Source organism: Antechinus flavipes, chromosome 5 (assembly GCF_016432865.1).
Source record: "Antechinus flavipes isolate AdamAnt ecotype Samford, QLD, Australia chromosome 5, AdamAnt_v2, whole genome shotgun sequence".
NCBI lineage: Eukaryota > Metazoa > Chordata > Mammalia > Dasyuromorphia > Dasyuridae > Antechinus > Antechinus flavipes.
In genome coordinates this window covers 193,310,988-193,328,910 of record NC_067402.1, presented here as the reverse complement: position 1 = coordinate 193,328,910, position 17,923 = coordinate 193,310,988, and the positions used below count along the sequence as shown (strand labels likewise).

Genomic DNA, 17,923 nt, shown 5'->3' with positions numbered 1-17,923 from the left:
CCCTCTTTAGTTTTAAGAAGTGAAACTAAGTTACAATTATATTAAATTTAATATTATATTTAAGGACAAAATAAGTATAAAATCTAGTGATAAAATGAATATAATAGATCCCAATTTATTGATTTTCCTAATTCAATTATAAATTACTCTTTGGATTACCTGCTGTTTTTAGGTGTAAAACTGAAAATTCATTAATTCTGCACATTTTATGCACTAAATTTCTGAGATTGATGCTTTATGCCTACTCAGGGCATTCTAACTGTCCTTTATATTTTAAATTTGTCTCTGTCAGTCTCTAATCAGGTTGGGAGTCTAACTTGGGTGAGGAGCTGCCTTTCCCATTGCCTTCAGGATTCTGAATAACCTCTTGGGTTAGAAGAAAAAGTAGAAGATACTTATGACTTATAAGTCATAAGAACAACTGCATATAGAAGGGAGACTTTAAAAAACCTTTATCAAAAGCAACGAGTCTTCTAATGTGAATAAATACATTTAAATTTATTTTTTAAAGTTTGAAGTCATATTGGATTTTCTTAAAGTTAATCTAGTGTAATGCACAAGGTCTGTTAAAAAAAAGATTGCATATTTATCTTCAAATTTGAACACATTTGACTAGCATTTGTAGATTCCTTGGAAATGACAGCAAGAATGAATCCATTTAATTAAAAATCAATTTGACCTACAGAAAGGAAAATTGCCTTTCACTATTAAATTTTTAATCACTGACATGCAGTCAATCCTTGAGAGTTTGGTATTTATGTAATTAAGAAATTACTTTTCCAGCTAAAACCCTCCACCCCAAATACTATTTTTATTTGAAATTAGGAATTTTTCAAAGGACTTGTCCAGGGCATGAAATATTAGTTAAGTGCTTAATAAATGCTTATTGATTAGATGACATCATTGTGTTTCAATTGAAAAGAAAATGCAATTAAACTTTTCTGGAGGTAGAAACATGAAATTTACGTAACTGAAAAATATTTGTTTTGATAATAGGAATAAGAAACCAGTCAATTACTCACAGTCTTTGGACTCAGATTATGATGGTAAGTGCAGCTTCCTATTTTCTTATTTAGAGTTGCAAGTTACCACATTTTCCCCTCAGTATTTGCAGAATGTACATTTTCTATATATCTACTTCTTTGTGCTATCATTAGGTAAATCTGGAATGAGAATAACTCACTTTTACATAGTTTTCAAAATATTTCATTACAGAATTTTTGAGAACTACATGATACAAGTGTTTTTATACTTTTTTTTTTTAAAAATAGATTAGGGATTTGCTTATAGTCTAATTAAGTGGCAAGACTGGGACATAAATCCATGTTTTCTGACTTAACATTATTGCTTTTTCTGCTATACCATATTATAACCTTCAAGTAGGATAATTGTTAGCAGTTATGCATTTGTTAAATTGGTTAAGTTGTGACATGAACAAAGCCACATGGTAAGTAGCTCCTTTGGTTCAGTTTAGGTAGGGTAAGATATTTTACCTAAGCCAAAATATTTTACTCTAAAGATATAAAGTATTTTATAGTTCTGAGTAATCATTCAGCCAGATGCAAAACTGATAACTTGGCTTTGAATAAGTATGTGTATAATCTAAGGATTAAGGATATGTTAAGGGCCTGGATAATGGATTGGATCAGAGAAAAATAAGATATATGATCCGGGATCACAAAGAACTTTTTTGTCTATTTTAAGAAGACTAATACATATTAAACACTTGAAAAAATATATAGCATTATGTAGTTATGTGCTAACATTATAAGTTATATAGGAGTTCTTCAGTAGAAATCAGTTATCCCACAACTGATGAATGGTAGAATAAATTAGGAACCTGTTTCTGTGTTAAGGCAAGAGAATTGAAGATGCATACCTTAATCCAATCACCAGGACTTTTCTGAGATTGTCCAAACATGCATAATCTCCTCTGAAGTCATCTTATTTTTCTGCTCTGTCCAGTTCTCCTTTTTTTTTTTTTTTTTCTTATTTTCCCTTCTTTATAAAAACTCTTGACTCACTATGATGGACTGCCCCCTTTCACTTAAGGAGGTGGCTCAGGTTGAGAAATCTTACAACCACAATTGGCTTTCTTGGCCTGGAGTTTGGGAGAGAGGTCAGATAAGGAGATTGAGTCCAAATCAATATGATTCAACAGTGAGATATAACAGTCAAAAAAGGAAGTGCAATTTTTGTTTGCAGAGAGGCACATTGTACAGACTAGGAAGGGCATAATCATTTTTCCTTTGTCCTGGTCAGATCACATCTGATTTCTTATGTTTAGTTATAAGCACCCATGACATATAAAGTAGATAAGCTGAAAAGTGCACAGAGAAGGGCAAGGCAACCATTGCAAATTACTGACATTTACCCAAATTCATAAAGTTTGCAAAGTGCTCTACGTGCATGATCTCATATGAGTCTCAGTAACAATCCTGCAAGATAGATATCAATAGTATTTCTATTTTACAGATGAGGAAATTGAGGACCAGAAAAGTTAAGTGCTTTGCCTCAATTACATAGCCAGTAAGTTTAAGAGGTGAAATTTGAACCTAGACCTTTCTGATTATGAGATCCGTATTATACATTATACAATTCTATGTCTCATGAGAGTGAATTACTTCAAGTAATAATAAATAACAAATTTCAGTTTAAGGACCCTGGAATGTTTAACCAGACAAATAGCTGCAGGGAAACTAGGATCTCTGCCTTCAAATCTGAAGAATAGGCATATGGAAGAGGGCCTGGTTGTGGATTCTGAGGATGCTATGTAGCACTCTGTAAAACAAGGGCATTACACTAAGTGATTTCTAATGCCTTTTACTTATAAATTTTCAAGTCTGTTAGGTTATAAACAATTTCCTAACAGAGCTATCCAGAAGACAAATGGACTGACTTTGAAAGTAGTAGGTTTTCCTGCTCTAAAAAGTCTTCAAGCAAAGGCTGAGTGATAATGTCTTACATATATAGTGAAGAGAATTCTTGTTCAGATAGACTTTGTAGTGTGACCCAAGGGTCCTTTTCAATCCTGAAAATCTGAGCTTCTGTTAAATCTTAAGATAGGTCTTCTAAATTAATGGGAAAAAATTCAAAGAAAGGTAACTGTACCACACCTAAAATTATATTATAAAGCTGTGATCATCAGAACCATATGGCACTGGCTGAGAAAGAATAGTGAATCAGTGTAATAGGTTAGGTTCATAAGACACAATAGTTTGATAAATGCAAAGATTCCAGCTTCTGGGATGAGAACTCACTATTCGACAAAAATTGCTGAGAAAACTAGAAAATAGTATGGCAGAAACTAGTCATTGATCAACATCTAACACCCTGTACTGAGATAAGGTTATGATTTAGATATAAAGAGTGATATTATAAGCGAAGTAGGAGAACAAGGGATAGTCTTCTCTCTCAGATCTGTGGAGAAGGAATGAATTTATGGCCAAAAGACTAGAGAACATTATGAAATACAAAATGGATAATGTTTCTTAAATTTAAAAGATTTTGTACAAACAAAACCAATGCAGCCAAGATTAGAAGGGAAGCAGAAAGCTAAGGAAACGTTTTTATATCCTGTGTTTCTGATAAAGGCTTCATTTCTAAAATATATAGAGAACTGAATCAAATTTATAATACAAGCTATTCCCCAATTGATAAATGGTCAAAGGATATGAACAGACAGTTTTCACACAATGAAATAAAAACCATTTCTAGTCATAGGAAAAAATACTCTAAATCATTGATAGAGAAATGCAAATTAAGACAACTCCAAAGTACCACTTCACACTTCTTATTTGACTGAAATGACAGGAAAAGATGATAAATGTTGGAGGGGATGTGGGAAAACTGGAACACTGATGCATTGTTATGGGAGTTGAGAATTGAAAATATCTAAATCTTTATATCTAAATCATAACCTTATCTCAGTACAGGGTGTTAGATGTTGATCAATGACTAGTTTCTGCCATACTATTTTCTAGTTTTCTCAGCAATTTTTGTCGAATAGTGAGTTCTCATCCCAGAAGCTGGAAACCATTTTGGAAAGCAATTTGTAACTATCTCTAAGGAACCATCAAACTGTGCATACCCTTTGATCCAGCAGTGTCTCTACTGGGTCTCTATCCCAAAAAGATCATAAAAAAGGGAAAAGGATCCACATGTACAAAAATGTAGTAGCCCTTTTTGTAGTGCCAAGGAACTGAAAATTGAGTGGATGCAGCAGTTGATGAATGGTTGAATAAGTTACTGTATATGAATATAATGAAATATTATTGTTCCTTAAGAAATGACAAGCAGGCTGATTTCAGAAAAGCCTGGAGAGATTTCTGTAAACTTAGTGAAGTGAGTAAAACCAAGAGAACAATGTACACAGCAACAACAAGGTTATGTGATGGACTTGTTGGCTCTTTTCAACAATGAAGTAATTCAAGCAATTCCAATTGATCTGTGATGGAAAGAGCCATGTTCATCCAGAAAGAGAACTATGGAGACTGAATATGGGTCAAAGAATAGTATTTTCACCTTTTTGTTGTTATTTGCTTGGTTTTTTTTTTCCCCTTTCACTTTTTGATCTGATTTTTCTTGTGCAGCATGATTAATTTGGAAATATGTTTAGAAGAATTGCACATGTTTAACCTGTATTGGATTGCTTGCTGTCTATGGGAGGGAAAAATTTGGAGCACAAGGTTTTGCAAAGTTGAATGTTGAAAACTATCTTTGCATGTATTTGGAAAAAATAAAAAGCTACTAAACAGATAGATCCTCTATTTTATTTCTTCATCATCTTATGAGAAGCTAAGAGTACTACCCTGTTTTTCTCTATATAATTTATTTGTTATTTTTTCACATATTAGAAACCCTCAGATATTTTTCACACAAATTATTCTCTAGCCATAGGAAGATACTCTAAGAATCTCTTGTTGAAGTTAGGAAGTTGAAATAAACGTTCTTTGATGGTTGATGGTTAACTTTCAATGTGATGAACCTTTTTGACACAGACCTTTATAAATTGTCCCAGTGGATCTTCAAAAGGTTACTTAAATGCATTGTTTTTTCCTTGGGCTCTTAAATACTAGTATAATTGGCATTGCAGAATTATATAGGTATTAGAATCATGAAAAAGTTGCTATGAACTGGCACAACTGCAACACGATGAAATTGTTTGAATAATAATTCTAAAAATATGTACTTCAACAGATTTAAACTGCTAAAAGAATACCTTTATTATTCAATCAGGAAAATTTGATGAGTTTTATTTTTTCTTTCCTTCCTCCTAAAAAACCCTACGTACTTTAAGATGATGATGATTTTGCTCCTTGGACAGCAACTTCAAACAAAAAATCAAAAATACCAAAGGAAACAAAACGAGAAAAACAAGAGAAACCAAAATCAAGAAGCAATCATAAAGAAGAGTCTCCACTCCAAGTGAAAACACCTAGTAAAAGGTAAGAGATGCAACATGAATGAAATAGATTAAGCAGCATGCAGTAAGCTGAAGCTCAGGGGTAGTGAAGAAAGTGCTTGACACAGAGTCTGGAACATCTCTGTTCCAATCCTGCCTTAAACCCTTGACTGGCTGTATGACTGTGGGCAAGATATAGAAACTTTCTAGTGTCACTGTCATCTGTTAAATGAGAAGGCTGGACTCTATAAACAATCTTTTTTTTTTTTTTTTTTTTAATAGCATTCCAGTATTTAGTTATTCAGCTTCTGTTTGAAACTGCCCATTGAGGGGAAACTTAGTAACTACCCCACTTTCTACCTCAAATCCCTATCCTCATTCCATGGCAGCTAATTGATGATGGATAGCTTGATTGTTTCCTTAGATCAAGTCTAAATATGTCTCTATGTAATTTCTACCCATTAACATCTCCTAATTCCACAGTCTGAAGTCAAAAACAAAAACAAAAAATCAAATTTTATTTCTTTTATAAACAAACCTTCAAATATTTTAAGGTTTTTCTCTAGTAAGTCTTCTTTTTAGTTTCCTGGCTAACTTCCCCACTATTTTCAGACAACTGTCATATAACATTCGTTTCATTCCTCTTTCCTGGAGATGTTCTTGTTTTCTAAAATATACACAAGACTTCATGTGGTGCTCCTGATGTGACCTGATCAGGGCAAGCTGTAGTAGAGCTGTTACTTCCTGGACACTTTGTCTCTCAATAAAGATGTAAGCTCTTGGCACTACTGTATGACTCACTGAGTTTGCCTTCCAGTCAAACTTTCAGCGGCTTTTCACAGGAACTTTTTTAGTCATGGTTCCCTTGTATTCTTGAAAATTGTTGAAAGACAATTGTAGTATTTTACATTTTTTTCACCTTGCTACATTACAGCAAATTGAGATGATTTAGTTCCATGCCGTTATTCATCATGTTAGCTGTACTTTCAAGCTTCATATCAAATGCATATTTGCTAAGCACACCCAATGATTAGAATAATCCCATTATCCTAATTATATTTTTTAAATAGGGCCAACCTCAGATCCCTTACGACACTCTTACTATAGGTTTCCCTTCCAACTGCCACCTTTTTGTTAATAACTTTTCTTTGGTTTATCATTGAACCAATGCAAATCTATCTCCTTGTAATATCCATCCCTTATTTCTCTATCTTCTCTTGCAATATATGGGATTAGTTTGGAGTAATATCCTTGCAGTGGGAAGTTGGTAGACTTTTGTCTATTAGCTTGTGGGCCTAAAGTACGGTATCCTTCCCAAATTGAAACAAATCATGAAAATCCAACAACAGTTTACTGCAATTATCTCCAGGCCACTATTCTTAAAGACGAAGAGCATCTTCATATCTGTTCTCTAGTTGCTAGAATGTTTACTTTTTAATCTTCTAGGGACAAATGTAGTCTCCTGTGGAGTGAGACCTCCATTGCCAGAAGCATCACCAAAAATAGAAAGGCCAAATAGGACTCCCCTTCCTCTGTCTTTTGTGTATTTCAACCAGAACTTTGACTTCAATTATGTAAGAAAAGCCTTATGAAACAACTCCCTTTGCAAGTGCTGATCAGCACTATGAATTTATAGGCTTACAGGCTTGCCTCAGACACTGATAGGTTAAGTAGCTTACCCAAGGTCACAGAGCCGGTAAGTATCAGAGGCAGGACTTGAATCAAAATCTTCTTGACTCCAAAGTCAAGGCTCTACTATACTATGATGTTTTTTAGTTTTATGTATTTAAAACTGTCTTTTAAAAAAATATCTGTTATGATCACTTCCATCCCCTGTTTACCTAAGAAGTCTCTCCCTTCCATTTATGTCTTGATTTGTTTTTTATAATGTAACCTTTTACATATATGTTATATATCTATTTGGGTCTTATTGTGATATTATGAGTTATATTTTCTTGGATTAAACCTAATTTTTGACAAACTTTTCAAAATTTTCCAAGTAGTTCTTATGAAATGGGGAGGAGTCAATATCATTGTAGTTTGTGCTCCTGGGTTTAGGCTATGTATAGCTATCATGGGGGCAGAAATCATTGTGGAGAGGGGGCTACTTTCATTATCATCACAAGCAACAACTGCTGAGCAACTGCCACCAATAGGTAGATGAGTTAAGTGGTAGTACCTATAGACCATCCTGTTATTTATTATCTATGTAACTGTTATCTATGGAAATAACTACATGGGTCCCCACCAGTTGCCAGCCAACTGCCACTTACAGAGCAAGAAAGCCGGCCTTGCAGAAGCAGGAGGGTACCCCAAAAGGGAACCAGGAGGCAAAAAATCAAATCATGATTACCAGCCCTCCTCAGCCTGTGATGGAGATAGTCTATGACTGAATCCAAGAGCCCTAGGTCAACATTTCTTCCAACTCAGTGTGCTTAGTCCTTATCCTAGGAAAACAATCCCTGTAGAGATTCAGCTTGGCAAATGCTTCTCAGGGTACAGCTACAACTTCTGAAGATCTGTTAAAAAAAAACGAAAATGAAAATGGAAGTCACAGTGATAATTGGGAGAGTTTTTTTTTGTTTTTTGTTTTTTTTTTAACAAACAAGGCATACCAGTTATAAAAGATAATTTTGATTGCATTAAAGTAAAAGGCAGCATGGTAGAAAGAGCCAGTCTCTGAGACAGGAATAATTTGGTTCTGGTTTAGCTTGTGTGTTCTTGGGACACTTAACTTTTCACTTTTAGCTGTGTTGCAATTTTCTATTTATTTTGTGTTTCCAGTAGAAAAGTAAAATCTTAGGAAACTTTCTCACTGATAACTCTATGATGTTTTAGGGACTAGGTTTGTGTTTTAGGTATATTTCTATTTTAAAGTGAGAAAACTTACAACTAAGACTAAATATTTATTGGGTCAAATGAGAGGCAGAATATATTAGAGCTGACTTCAAAGCCAGGAAGATTGGGAATATTCCTATTGGCAAAAATTCTAATCTTGTGTAAGTCACTGAATCTTGGGCAAATCTCTTAAGACTTGCACAGAAACTTTCAAACTGCATTGGTAGAAGAAATTTATACAACTTCTTACATTTATGAAGTCACAACTCAGAGCCAAAAATAAATGGGCTAGACAGGAATAATAATGATTTTGCATGTTGTATAATATAGTTCATTCTTTGTGTTGCCTGTTTTCACTTCTGTCTCGTTGTGCCTGTTATTAAAAAAAAATTGATACTTTTTTCACATTAATTTTCTGATATATTCTTTCCTCTTTGTCTCTCCATTTTCCTTTTCTTATCTTGTAGCTTTTCTATGTCATTCCCCTACTGTTGCTTTCTTCTGTTCAGTCTGGTTTTTTGGTAGCCCTTCTGCTTGTAAGGATCAGCTGTCAATCCCATCTCATCCACTTTTCTTCCAATAAATCATCTCCACCATCATATCTCTTTATTCTTAATCCTTTCCTTTTCTACTGACGTTTTCCTTCTTTCCTACAAACGTGCCCAGATCTCCTTCTTTCTTAAAAAAAAGGCTTCGTTTGCTTCTACCTTCTCCTGTGGGGTATATCGGTGTTCAGGAGACTAGTACTTCTCGTATAAGGACTGCTACACCCTTTTCAGAGATGCTTCACATCTTTTGGGTCCAATTGCCACCATGCTCTTAGCTATGGCTCCAAAAAGCTGTAGCATACCCAGCAGTCTCTCTCAGATAGACTGTTTTGACAGATGGATTAAACCAGCACAAGGATAACCGGGGCCTCAAATCTATCAAGTAGTTAGGAAGGCTTCTATCAGCAAAATAGGCAGATGTGAAGAATTTGCTCCAATAACCATGAAAGTTATTGTAGAGTGTTAGAGCTTGGTTAGACATTGAAACATGTCAAAATCATCTTGTTTCTTCCCAAGCCATCACTAGTTGTCTTGATTTTTATCTTGCCACTGGGCTCTTACTAGCTTTGGAAAAGAGTAAGGCTGATAATGCCACACAACTCTGCCACACTCAAATCCACTTTATGTGCAAGGTAAAAGACATTACTCATACCACTTTATCATTTTTACCTCCTTGAAATCCTGCGATGATGGGCAAATAATGAAGAGCAGACATGAATACATTGGGAGCTGTAGCCACAATTCTGCACACAGGTGGCCCAGACCATGGCCTGAAGCAGCCCCCTGGATAACTGAGCAGTCTTTTTAAGGGATTGTACTGCTCACCTCCTGGCATAAGGAAGAGGCTGGAAACAGTGCCTTAAAAATCTCTTCATTGTACTTAACTTTTTTCGACAATGAGGTGATTTAAGGCAGTTCCAATAGACTTGTGATATAAAGTATCGTTTGCGTCCAAAGAAAGAACTATGGAGGCTGATTGTTGATCAAAGCATGGTATTTTCCCCTTTTTGTTGTTGTTTGCTTGGTTTTTTTCTTATTTTTTTTTCCTCTTTTGATCTGATTTTGCTTGCACAGCATGATGAATATGGAAATTTGTTGAAAAGAATTGCATATGTTTAACCTAGATTGAATTGTTTGCCTTCTAAGGGAGGAAGAAGGGGAACAAAAAGGAGAAAAAATTGGAACACAAGGTTTTGCAAAGGTGAATGATAAAAACTATCTTTGCATGTATTTGGAAAAATAAAAAGCTATTAAAAATTAATCTACCCACCTCTGATCTGCTTAATAGCAGGCAGGAGATCCCACCCTGTGATCAAAACCAGAAATTGTACAAAAAGTTTTTTGAAGATGATTTCACTCATCATTTGTACGTGGAACATGCACACAGTTATGGACAGCAACAAATCCAGTACCCTTGAAAGACGAGCAACTCCTGTAATGAGATAACAACAAATATCACATAAAAATAGCAGTCTTGATTGTAACAAAACTGGCAAATAAAGACCAGTTTACTAAAATCAGAGCTGGATACATGTTGTTTCAATGTCGCTGCAGTGATGGGGAGCACCGTGAAACTGGTATAGGTTTTACAATCAAATCTAGTTTCGTCAGCAAGCTTGTATAACTCCCCCAGATAGTAAACAACAGGCTTATGACAATGCAATTACCTCTTGCAGGAAAGTATCACATCACCATCAGTGTGTATGCTCCCACCTTGAAATCCTGATAAGGTCAAAGAAAAATTTTATGAAGACCTGGAAAACCTCATCGTCAGTATGCTAAAAGAGGACAAGTTTGTAATTCTGGGTGACTAATTTTTGTTTAATTAAAGCTTTTTATTTTCAAAATATATGTTTGGGTAATTTTCAACATTTACTCTGGGTGACTATTTAAAGCCAGAGAAGGCATAGCCTATCAGACATATCAGGGGGTCTTTGAGAGGAATGCAGTCAGAAACATTAGTGGTCACTTACTGAAGACATCTATGTCTCATGATCTCATCATTAACACTCTCTTCTGTTTACCTAAATGTAATAGAATTTCATGAATGTATTCTTGAAATAAAGTTTGACATTTAACAGCCAATGTCATTGTAAGGAAAATAGAATGTGAGAGTGATGAAAATGATGTTTGGTATAGAGTACTGAACTGATCATAGATTTGTCCTGTCCAAGGAACATTTGCATTCAGCAAAGGCGGTGGCCCCAAGGCAAGCTAACAACCAGAAGGCTTAATGTCAACAGATTTGAGTATAAATGCTTATTGCTAATTTGGAGGGAAAAGCAAAGGCAACACACAGTTGGAATAAACGGAGTGGAAAAGAATTGGGCACCTTTCAAAATCTGGTGTACAGCACCATATTTATTCATCTGGGCCAGAATATTCACAAACATCAAGATTGATTTGTTTAAAATTATGAGGAAATTTAGAAGGTGCTAGATGAAGAAACAAGAACTTCACAGAGTTACCAGCAGATTACTTTGTCTGGCTCTGAGAAAGTAGTGTTTTAACTTCATCAGAAGTAAAGTGTCAGTGAGGCTTAGACATATCCAGGATTCTTGGATCAGTAAAAAGGCAGATGAAATTCAATTTTGATTAGGTTGTAACAATCCAAAGCAGTTTTATGAGGTCCTGAAGGCTATTCATAAGCCTTCTATCTATCTATGCTAATGGAGCCATAATAAGTGATAAGGACTTGATTCTGGAGAAGTGGATTAAGCACTTCCAAAGCATTCTCAACAGAATCAACCAATGCTGAAGCCATTGGCCATTTGCCTCAGGTTGAAATTGATCTCTTTCTAGCCAAGCTGCCAAGTGAAGAAGAGGTTTTGAATACCATTCTCTTATAAGATAAAGTATCTGCTGCTGATTCTATTCTAGTTAAGATTTTCAAGGCAGAGAGTTCACTGCTCATATAAAAGCTAACTGGAATCTTCCAGATTATATGGCAAGAAGAGGCTTTTCCCCAAGATTTCAAAGATGCCTCCATTATCTTTCTGTATAAAGGCAAAGGAAACATGTTTCTTCCATGCTGGCAAGATTCTTGACCAAGTCCTTAATAAACTGATCCTTCAACCTGAACAATGGTCATCTACCCAAGAGCCAAGAAAAGACTGAGGAACAGTTAATATGATATTTGTTGCCCAACAACTTCAGGAGAAATGCCGGGAGCAGAATAGAGGTCTGTACACAACATTCATCTATCTCATAAATAAGCCCTTTGGTTCTGTTTGTTATGGGAACTTGTGGAAGATCATGGCAAAATTTGCCTGCAATATTATACACCTGTTCAATGGTGGCATGCTTGTATAGGTTCTGAATAATGGAGGCTGTCATGATGAAGTGAAACAAGGCTGTGTTCTTGCTCCCATGGCTCTTTTAGCATATTTTCAGTGATGTTGGATGTTTTCAAGGATAAAAATGGCATCAAGATGAGTAACCACATTGACATTTGACTTGAAAAGGCTTGTAAGCCAAGAACAAAGTAGAGGTAGTGTTGGTGCATGACTATTTGTTTACAGATGAATGCACACTCAATGGAGCCTTTATAACTAAGATGCCACAGAATGTGGAACAATTCTGTCAGTTGTGCTAATTTTGACCTGACAGCATCAAGAAAACAGGTTCTTCATTACCTAGTATCATACCATCCATATGTGGAACTATCAGTTACAGCAAATGGGGAAATCTTGAATGCTTGCGGATAAATGAATATTTTCCCGAGATGTACATAGATGACATACCATGAAACTGAATAATTTCCATTTGAATTGTATAAGGATGATTGTGGACGTTACCTGGCAAAATAAAATATCAGAACCTTACATTTTTTTTCTTTTATAATAGTATTTTATTTTCCCAAATATATGCAAAGATAGTTTTCAACATTTACTTCTGTAAAACCTTGTGTTACAATTTTTTTTCTCCCTTTATCTCCTCTTCCTCCTTCCCCAAGACAGCAAGCCATATGATAGAGGTTAAATATGTGCAGTTCTTCTAAATGTATTTCCATATCCATCGTGCTGCACAAGAAGAATCAGGGGAAAAGCCACAAGAAAAACAACACAAAGCAAATAAACAACTACCCAAAAAAGGTGAAAATATTATGCTTTGCTCAGCTCACTTCACTTCATCAGTTCTGAGGTCTTGTCTTAAGCTGAACTACCAATATTCAAACTACTTCAGGGAGCACAACTCCAATGGACTGGCCACATTGATCAGATGCCACAAATGTGTGTTTGCTTAAAAGACTGTTTTATGGAGAATTCATACAAGACAAGTACTCACACAAAGTCAGAAAAAAGAAATGCAAGGCCATTTTCAAGGTCTCTCTGAAGACCTTTAATCAACTGTGAGACATGGGAGACAGTGACATAGGATCACCCAGCATGAGATGCCTGCTTCAAAGATAAGGCTGTGCTTTATGAGCAAAGCAATTCTTCAGTAGCTCAAAATAAACATGAGATGTGCAGAGTTTGAAACATCTCTTCTCCAAATGTTTATATATATTCTTTGTGTCCAACTTCTGGTAGAATCTTCTGAGCTTAGCATTGGTTGGATCACCCATAATTGGATACACTGTACCTTGATTTCAGTATAGTGATGTCATTTTGGTCTTCTTCAAGCACAAAGGACAAGCAATCAACCCATCTTCCCCTGTTGCTGCATTCCCTTTTTCCCTTATTCAGCTGAACTTCTTATAAAGGATTCTCGTACTTGGCACTTCCTCTTCCTTCCTCTCCTCTCGCCAACCCTCTGAAATCTGGCTTCCTACCACGTCATCCTTTTTCCAAAGTTACTAGTGCTTTCTTAATTGCCAGACCTGGCTTTTTCTCAGTCCTCTTCTTGACTCTGGGAATTGCTTTGTCTAGATACTCTTTCCTTTTTGAGGTATACTTGCGTCTCATTTTCCTCAGTTTTAAAAATGAGAGGTTTTGACTAGATGGCTTCTGAGATCTCTTCTCACTCTAGCTTTATGAATATATGCTCCTCTGACTTTACCAGTTTATATGGTATTCATCTGTATTCATCATACTCATTTTTTTTGCAGTTTTATTATATTCCTACACCACAGTTTGTCATTCTCCAATCAAAATGGATTAATTTGTTTCTAGTTCTCTACTATTATAAAGATTTTGATACAAATGGGACTTTTTTTTTATTACTGACTTTGTAGTCAGCTATGGATTCTCTGGGTCACAGATAAGGACTTTTTTTTTTTTAATTTATTGAATTGAATACAAAATCAGAAAAAAACAGAATAGAAAAAAAGAAAAACAGAACATTTTCATCTTCTTCATGGGAGAAACTTCAGGGAGAATTCAAAATATATAACAATAATTTTCCATTTCAGGAAAGCATATATAATATAGAAGAAAATATATCCATGAATGTCCATCTTTTCTTTACTTCCTTTTAGGTTATTGTTTTGTTCTCTGCCAAATATTTTTTATTCTTTTTCCCCCTTTCATCCTTCCCACCTTACCTAAATAGACTGTAATTAAGCACAGACATACCACACACACACACTCACTCTCACACATACAGACCCACACATACATACGTGTATTTATATACACACAACATATAGACCTACATGTATATATATTCAATGTGCTCAGACATATATATATATATATATATATATATATATATATGCATTTACATGTAAATATGCATCTAAAACAGTAAGAATGTGGCTGATATATAATGTAGATTTCTCTCTTAATTAAATCTTTAATTTTGAATTTGAATTACTAGCCCTTTTTTTCCCTAGTAAATTCTACTCTTAATCCTTGTTGTAGTGTTTGTGTATATCTCTTATTTCCTATTTCTTCTAACTCTTCTACCTTAATTCTGCTCCTTAACTTGCGTTATTTTACTTAATCTCTCTCCATCCTGGATCCCTCCCTTATCTTTTCCCCCCATCCTTTTTTCCCTTTTTTTGTTTCATTTCCATTAATCTAGACACCTGATTCTACTCCAGTTAATCTAAATATTCTTTTTGTACCCTCTATCTTACCCTATGCTATCCTTTCTCTCCTTTATCCCTTTCCCATTAATTTACACAACTTGTCCCACTCCCATTACTCTACAAATTCTTCTATATCTTCACCTTAACCTGTTTTCCCTCCTCTCCTCCTCATTTATTTCTTTATAGATTTTGGAGGGTGCTATACCCTTCATGGGTATATATAGTGTTGCCTATTTAGTCCATTCCCAGTATGAGTAAGTTTTCAGTATTATGAGCCCTCCTCCCTCAAATACTTTTGTGACTGTTCTTCCTCTGAACCTCATTTGTATAAAATTATTAGTATTTTTATCTTTTCCTAGATATTTTTGTTTTTTAGAGTCAGATCATACTGAACTCTGCCCCGGTTTTTCTTTTCAGCTATTCAATTACTAGTATCAATCTTAAACATATGGTATACATTTCCATGTAAAAAACAAGCAATTTATCCATATTAAGTTGCTTAAAATTAATCTTTGATATTGGCTTTTGTATATTAAATTTTCTATTAAATTGGGTTTAATTAAAAATAAGTCCTGAAAATCTACAAATCTATTGAATATCCATTTTTTTTATTCAATATTATTGATAATTTTGCTGGATATGTTTTTGACTGCAAGCCTAGTTCTTTTGATTGCCAGTATATATGATTCCAAAACCTATAGTCTTTTATTTTGGCTGTTAAGTACAATTTTAATTTGCAAATTTTTTTCTTTGATCTGGAGGTTTTGAAATTTGGCAATAATATTCCTATGTGTTTTTCTCAAAGGATCTCTTTTGGTAATCAGTGGGTTTTTTGTTTGTTTCAACTTTCCCCTCATGTTCTGTCACTCCAGGTCATTTTTCTTGGATTATTTTTTGCATTGTTGTGTCAAGGCTCTTTTTTTGGTCACAGCTTTCAGTAGTCCAGTTATTTTTATGTTTTCTCTTCTTGATCTGTTCTCCAGATCTGTTGTTTTTCTTATAAAATGTTTCACATTCTATTTTTTCATTCTCTATACTCTGATTTTTTCTTGGTGTCTTATACCTTTACTGGCTTCCCCTTGCTCAGTTCTAATTTTCAAAAAGTCATTTTCATCCTTTAAACTCTGTCTCCTTTTCTAATTAGATAACTTATTTTCATAATCTTCTTGTTTCTATTGTTTTTAAATTTTTTTTAGTTTTTCCTCAGTGTCTCATTTGTTTTTAAAATTTTTTTATGAGTTCTTTTATAAATTTTCTCTAGACACGGAGCCATTAAGAAGCAGCTTTTTTTTTTTTTTAATAACTTCCATGTCCTCCTCTAAGATGAACCCGAGTCTGCTCTATTCCCATAGTAAGTTTCTATGGTTAGGTTCTTTCTTTTTTGTTGGTTCATTTTATTTTTATTTTTTAATGAAAAGCATTAGTGTAAGAAACTCTTAAGGGGGGGGAGGGGAAGAGAGGAAATGGTGCTTCTATCTTCACTTTAGCTCTTTCCTTTGACCTACAACTCCAAACCAAGAGTTCCACCCACCTGTGAGTGATGGAAACCAGTAGAGTCTCTACCCCATTGCCTCTGTACTTCTGGTATGCTGGCTCCTTTTTTTTTTTTTTTTTTTTTTTTTTTTTTTTTTTTTTTTTGCCCAGGGCCATGTCTCTGCAGTACAGCTAGGTCTGGCATTCCAGATTGGTGAAGTCCCTCAATCTTTCCAGAATCAGACCCCAACTCTCCACACAGTCTTGGAGGTGAAAGTTCCTATGGTTCCTGCTGAAGCTCCAGCCAAACCTAGCTAGCCCCGGGGGTTCCACTTAGTGTTTCTGAGGAGCTAATTTAGAGATGTTTATACTGTCACTTGTGTAAATCCCTGGCCTGGGGTTTTTACTTTGGATCTTCTTGGGTTGTCCCTGGAGGACTCCTGATCTGTCCCAAGTCTTCTTTATGTTTTACAATCTATGCTTATCCTGAGGCCTGAATTTATTCTGTTTGTGGGGGAAATTTACTGATCCATTTCATCATCTTCCCCAAATCCTCCCTATGGATATTATTTTAATATTTTTTTCTAGCATTATTTTCCAGTTTACAACATCACTAACAGTATGTTAATGTGCCTATATTTAAGTTTTCTTGCTATTCCCTCTTTTTGTTATCTGCCAAATAGGCTAAAATATGAGATAAATTCTTAGGGTTTTTCTGATTGTCATTTCTCTTATTCTTAGCGACTTGAAGTGGTTTTTCTTATAGTTTTTAATTATTTGTGATTTTTCTTTTGAGAACTCTTTGTTCAATCACCTAAGCTATAGTCATTTATATTAGTTGGCTACACACACACACACACACACACACACACACACACACACGTATCTTAGCAGAATGTTATTAGATATTTGATATAAGATAGTTATATTTTTAACATTGTACTATCAAAATACAATTAGCTAAAAACTAGTTTTTCCAAAAATTATAAAAGTAACAATCATGAAAACCATTTCAAGAAAAGCTCATAGCTGTGCTTTTTAATTGAAATGACTAACAAGTATAATTATTGTTTTATTTGCATGTCTATATTTTAGGATGGCCTTGGATGACAAGCTCTATAAGAGAGATTTAGAAGTTGCATTAGCATTATCAGTGAAGGAACCTTCTATAGCCACTACTGATATGCAGAAATCTCAAGGTAAAGATTATTTTATGCATATATGGTGAAGAGGCAGCATATTGTAGACGCAGGGGTCCTCAAACTTTTTAAATAGGGGGCCAGTTCACTGTCCCTCAGACTGTTGGAAGGCTGGACTATAGTGAAAACAAAAACTTTGTTTTGTGGGCCTTTAAATAAAGAAACTTCATAGCCCTGGGTGAGGGGGATAAACGTCCTCAGCTGCTGCATCTGGCCCGCTGGCCGTAGTTTGAGGACCCCTGGTAGAGAATAGAATAATGGGCTGGGTATCAGAAATATTTCTTGTTGAAATGTATGATTCTGGGCAAATTAACCTCTCTGCTTAATGTAACTCTTCGGGGCTTTTCTACTAAGTCATAAATAGGTTGAATGTATTGGTGGCAGGCCATGATTGAAATCATGGGTCTTTTAAATTTGCCATATGTTTAAAATCAATTCCTTGTTGCTTTCTTAGTTAGATAAGAACCATGATGGTTAATCTGATGTT

At 34.9% G+C, this 17,923-nt stretch overlaps 2 protein-coding genes across 4 annotated transcripts in view; one reads left to right on the top strand and one right to left on the bottom strand.

Annotated features, from left to right (window-relative positions):
- Nucleotides 1-10,218, bottom strand: part of C5H12orf4 (chromosome 5 C12orf4 homolog) — a 58,065-nt gene extending 47,847 nt beyond the window's left edge. For both annotated transcript variants that reach the window (XM_052000467.1, XM_052000468.1), the window contains exons 1-4: nucleotides 10,061-10,218; nucleotides 7,678-7,923; nucleotides 1,880-2,101; nucleotides 1,023-1,163 (exon numbers count right to left, since the gene is read on the bottom strand). The gene's annotated coding sequence lies outside the window, so the exon portion shown is untranslated. The remainder of the gene's footprint in view (nucleotides 1-1,022; nucleotides 1,164-1,879; nucleotides 2,102-7,677; nucleotides 7,924-10,060) is intronic.
- RAD51AP1 (RAD51 associated protein 1) overlaps nucleotides 1-17,923 on the top strand; it is a 29,268-nt gene that overhangs the window by 3,941 nt on the left and 7,404 nt on the right. For both annotated transcript variants that reach the window (XM_052000470.1, XM_052000469.1), the window contains exons 2-4: nucleotides 997-1,046; nucleotides 5,300-5,447; nucleotides 17,333-17,436. In XM_052000470.1, the coding sequence (XP_051856430.1) occupies nucleotides 997-1,046; nucleotides 5,300-5,447; nucleotides 17,333-17,436 (302 nt within the window). The remainder of the gene's footprint in view (nucleotides 1-996; nucleotides 1,047-5,299; nucleotides 5,448-17,332; nucleotides 17,437-17,923) is intronic.